The following is a 5,333-nucleotide window of genomic DNA, read 5'->3' on the forward strand; positions in this document are numbered from 1 at the left end:
AATTCCTAATGCAATATGGATCACACAATTAGATAATGGCCCTGTTTAGTAATTAACGATTAGTTAATTGGTAAGAGTTGATTGCATTAGCTATTTTGACTAGCTGACTGGTAAGAGCTTATTATGTAGAGTTATTTGGTAAAATTTGATTCTCAGTTGTAGTTGTTTGTTAGTTGAACACATGAAATGACAATATAGGACATTAGCAATTCATTTTTACTTCACTAAGGTAAGAATTGGGAGGGCAAAAATGTAAATTAGAGTAACTTTTAGGATGAAATTGTCATTTGACATCCATTACTCAATAAGCTAATCTAAAAAGCTCTATTTTTTAGCTTTTCACAAATTATTTGTGCCTCTATCAGCTTATTTAAAAAGCTCTTTAACCAAACAACCAAATTAAATGATTTATGCAACCAAACCTCTAATTTGGTCAAATAAGCTTATTTTTTTGTCAAAACTCTAATTACCAAACCTGGCCAATAAGATCTGCCCAATCATTTGAGAAAATAAGGACTAATGATTTGATATGCAAAACATAATTCATGATCACCATTAGAAAGGTTAACAAGAGAATAAGAATGCAAAAAACCCTGTTACAATGACACTGCTTCTTGACCACTTCACCTTTTTAGTTGTCCTCCGATTCATCAATGTTGGTCCTGAATAAGAAATCTTCACCTTCCAATTCATCTTGATACAAGCAGATTGGTGGAAGGTTTAGCCTTTCACAAGGTTGATAACTATTCAATGATCTTGTGCCCTGTGGTTTGCAGCATAGAAACTTAAAACTTAATTCACTTGCACTAAGAAATTTAGCATAATAACAGAGCTGAACATAATTATGCATGATCAAATTTTTAAGAATCATTTTCGAAAGGATGCAGTCTCATGGGATTCAAATTGCATATTGGAAAGAAAAGATAGCATCATTTGGCCTAATTATTGCAAGTTTAAGTGAAGCATAGTAGCATACATCCAATAATATGAATGACATGCACCGATAAAGTGGTATACACTCTATACAGGTTTCTATGACATACAAATCAAGTCCTCTTGTCTACTATTCTCCTCATATTCTAGTTACAAGTGTTCTATAAGTTCAATCTCACTTTGATTCTCCATTTCACCTCAAGTGCTCAAATCAGAAACTCAACATCAAACATGAGTAAGTTCATTTTGGACAAAATATATGCAATGTTTTCATGATGGTTGTGTTGTACACTTGGCACTGTATCCATAAATCTGAGTAACATAACAGGTGATAGATTCCAAGAGCTTGTACAAGATAACCTTAGTCTATAAAAAATTGGTTCTTGAAGTGTTATAAATTAGAATAGACTCAAAATGCGGATTATAGAAATATGTAACAATTTCCTTTCGGTAAATGAATGTTGGTTATGTTCTCACACTTAAAACCCTACCTAGTTCATAAAACATAAGAAATTAACCTAACCTTCTTTAGAGTGTAGAAGAAATAATGGAATCCATCACCAAAAGTGCTCCACTTCATTGACCATGTAAAATCAGGAGCTTCAAATAATGGACGCCTAAAGTGTGGCTGCAACAGAAAGTTAAGAAATAAAGAGGAGAAAAACCCATGCTAGAGCTTATATGATTCAGTGAACCAAAGTTTGAATGTATTACCTGCCCAAACGAAATTGATATGTAGATACCATTTGGCTTCAATACTCGGTGGATTCCTTGGGGCATTGCCATGACCTTGCTAATGGTTTCAGCTTTTGGGTTCCACGAATCACCACTGTCCACGAACAATACATCCTTGAATGACAAGTATATCCAAACTTGGCAAATTAAAAGCCAATTTGCACTTACGAAAGAAATATTTAAGGCTAAGCTATTAATATTGTTCTCACCATTGTTCCTTTCTCAATAACAACATCAAAAGAATCATCTGCGAATGGCAAGTCTAGCATGTTCGCAACCATGGCCTTTATTTCTGACATTTAAGGCAGCACAAATCATCCAAAGTTAAGATAAAGGGGGCAAGAAAGTGCAACAATGAGTGCTGCTAAACCAAAATACATTCAAAATCAGTCAAGACAAACAGCTTGACAATCATACTTTCCACAAGTGATTAAACCTCGAATCTTCTCTAAATTCACATTGAATTTTAATGAAAGGGCAACAATTAGCAACAACAACACATTGAATAAGCACAAAATGATGTACACCTTAAAAATATCCGAGCATGTCCGTGGAAGGCTATATATTTGTTCACACCAAAAATCAATAGCATCATACAAGATAATCAATGACAATAGGCTATAAATTCAATCCAATTCCAAAATCCGAATCTGGGACAAACTTAAAGAATCAAGCTTTCAACAACAATGTGTTAACAAAATGACAACAATGGCATAGAATTCACAACAGCAAGCAAGATGATTGTAACATTTAAGGAAGAATATCCCACAAAGAAATGCACGAACCTTTGAATTCCTTCAACAACAATCTTTTCTGCACTTTCTCAACAACAATTGGGGATAAATCAGTGCAAGTGATATTCTTAATCCCATTTTTATACATTTCATCACTTAATTGGGAATTTCCACAACCCAATTCCAAAACCTAAAAATTGAACAAATGAAACTTATCAAATTCATATGAAGCCCAGAAAATTAACAAAAATAAATAAAAAAATACTTCAGTATTAACATTCTACCAAAAAAAAAAAAACAGAGAAAATACAGAGGAATTAGGTTGAATATTCTCCAAAATTAGGTGACGAAAATGGGAATAATATTTGAGCCATTCATAATGTTCTTCCTTAGCAAATCTATCGTTCCTAAAAGAAAATTTTAGAAATTAAATTAGATGCAATAAATTTGAGCAATTTTTTTTAGAGTGAAATTAAAATTAGAAACAGGGGAGAGAGAACAAACCAGTAAAGTGGATCAAGATAAGTCAAAACGGAAGAGGGTACTACTGTATCTTCGAGATTCTTCTTCTCATAATCCATTGATGAGAGATTCTGGGTACCTTTGATTTCAGAGGGTTTTCTTAAACCCTAGATTGAGCAAGAGCGACGACAAGGCTTACAGGTCAGACAAAATTTAGGTTTCCGCTTAGATTTTGGTTTCCCCATTTTCTCTATCTTTGCTCTGTTATTTTTTCCTACCAGCTGGCACCTTGTCCCCACACAACTTCAACCTATTTACAAAGAATGCCATCCTATATAGTTTTCCAACAACAATAACTAACAACACTTAGATCAAGGTCAGCACAAATAAAGCTTAATAATTATATCAAACTCAACATCAAATCTAATAATGATGATGAACAATCAATATTTAAATTAATCATCTATAAATAGCACAATTGAATTCAACAAAGGAACCCTACAATTTCAAACATATGCAAATCAAATTGAATCTTTAGAGAGACATAGAGATGTTACTTGGACTGGATCTATGGAGAAGAGCCAGACAAAGAAAAGATTTAAAGGAGAAGAGGGGGAAACACAAACCATGGTGGAGGATGCAACGACGAAGAGTGACGATGGTGGCGGTGATGATGACGTCAGATGAAGCATTGCCGATGAGTTGGGTTGGGTGGACGGAAAACTGGCGCCGGTGGTCTCCGAGGACCAGATTGCGTATCGCCGGTGGGGTTGGGTATCTTGAGAGAGAGAGCTCAGACATGTTCATGAGAAAGTAGATGAATGGTTTTTTTTTTCTTTTTAGATGGATATTGGAGGTCTTTTTTGTAAAATGTTGGGGGTGTTTTTGTCCAAATGAAAATTTCATTAAATGGGAGAAATGGCTCCCCGAGAAACAGCTAAGAGAAGCTCCAATTTGGTGCTTCTCATTTTACCCAACCTAGAAGCTATTTTGGGCTTCTTATAAAAGTGTTTCTACTTCTTAAATTTTCCTTGTTTGGCCCAGTTTCTGTTTCTTTGATTGAGAAACAGTTTCAGAAACTAGGCCAAACAGCTCCTTAGCACTTGAAGCTCAGGTCAATATAAACTATGCAGTTTTATACAATGTACTTCGTATTGTTTTTTTTTTACTTGCAACATATAGCTAGTATTAAGGAAAGCGGAAAAGTGGTGTACTGGACCACAAAGCCATGCGGTTAGCAAACTACTCGTAGAAGAAAGAGTATGGGTATGCAGTGCGTGTGCTTGTGCAGAGAAAAGCTCGAGATGATTGAGTGCAGGTTAGTATCTTTAGTGTTGAAATCTCAACCGTGAAACTTGTTAAGGTATATTGATAGGAATATGTCATAAAAATTCAAATACACTCTTTAACATAAATCTGACTTTGAAAACCAAAAATAGGGACGTGTAATTTGATTTTAGAAAGACTTACAGTTTATGTTAGTTGAATATCAACAACTTTACAGAAAAATAAAGTGGAAAACCAATAAGGGGAACGTTAGTTGTATGGAGTTGGAGTTGGAGTTAGGAATAAAACAAGGGAAAAATGAAATTCAATTTCTTAGTCTACCTCATTGAGACATTGATTAATGATGAACATCAGCCAAGCAAAAAGCCTTTTCTGGCTTTTATTTAATTTTTTAAAGTAACTAAACAAATCTTGAAAGTAATTTTTTTTTTTTTTTTTTTTATTTGTCGATGAGATATATTCAATTTATTTATCTGCACTTGAATTTTTATTTTATTAGTGATGGATAAGATATAAATTTAGTAAATTGTGTATTGACAAATATAAGCTCAAAACTAAAATATAAAACAAAGCAAGTAAATGTTGAAAAACTTTACTTAGATCCTTAATTGTCAAATCTCTACCATCTAATCAAGATGTGAAATTAGTCTATGAGAATATGAATATTGTCAATATTTTAAAAAACTTCACCTAACCAGGACCATACAAGAATGAGACTTGTAAGAACTTTTGCATATTGTTATTGATCTTCCGTAGTAAATTATCGATTTATTGCTCTAAAGTAGCACATTAACTTATAATATTTTTTATACTCTTTTTTTTTTTTCATTTATTTGACTTTTTTGCTGTTCATATATGTCATTTTGACTCTCTCTAATGATTTATACTTAATGAAAATATAATAATGTCATCAACAAGATGAACTCGTGAAAGGTACATAATTAAAACAAGTCCAAAATCTAAATTAAATTAATATTATATTGCTTACAATTAAATTATTATTAAAGATCATTACAACATGTAAATGAGGATGCATCCTCTTAAATTTCATAGGTTGATAATATCTCAAACATCATAATGGATGCATGTGGAACTTTTTCATTTATGAGCTCGATGTAATTATCCATTGATACTAAACCCTAATTTTTTTGGTCCACAACGAGTAGATAAGTGGGAGCCATG

At 33.0% G+C, this 5,333-nt stretch overlaps 1 protein-coding gene across 1 annotated transcript; it reads right to left on the reverse strand.

The window, feature by feature from the left end:
- Positions 1 to 443: 443 nt before the first annotated feature.
- On the reverse strand, positions 444 to 4,919 carry LOC110707821 (methyltransferase-like protein 13). The gene is made up of 7 exons (XM_021885870.1): positions 2,907 to 4,919; positions 2,713 to 2,809; positions 2,454 to 2,592; positions 1,878 to 1,960; positions 1,648 to 1,782; positions 1,457 to 1,561; positions 444 to 763 (listed from the first exon to the last, which is right to left on the reverse strand). The coding sequence occupies exons 1-7, from the start codon at positions 2,981 to 2,983 to the stop codon at positions 632 to 634; spliced, it is 768 nt and encodes a 255-aa protein (XP_021741562.1). The 5' UTR covers positions 2,984 to 4,919; the 3' UTR covers positions 444 to 631.
- Positions 4,920 to 5,333: the final 414 nt, after the last annotated feature.

Source organism: Chenopodium quinoa, unplaced genomic scaffold (assembly GCF_001683475.1).
Source record: "Chenopodium quinoa cultivar QQ74 unplaced genomic scaffold, ASM168347v1, whole genome shotgun sequence".
NCBI lineage: Eukaryota > Viridiplantae > Streptophyta > Magnoliopsida > Caryophyllales > Amaranthaceae > Chenopodium > Chenopodium quinoa.

What these genes read in the sequence shown, in the direction of transcription:
- LOC110707821 (XM_021885870.1), bottom strand. Translation starts at nt 2,983, where the DNA reads ATGGATTATGAGAAGAAGAATCTCGAAGATACAGTAGTACCCTCTTCC. An exon ending in TTATTGAGAAAGGAACAATG is followed by an intron (nt 1,783 to 1,877) that starts GTGAGAACAATA and finishes TTGTCATTCAAG; the next exon opens with GATGTATTGTTCGTGGACAG. An exon ending in TATCAATTTCGTTTGGGCAG is followed by an intron (nt 1,562 to 1,647) that starts GTAATACATTCA and finishes TTTCTGTTGCAG; the next exon opens with CCACACTTTAGGCGTCCATT.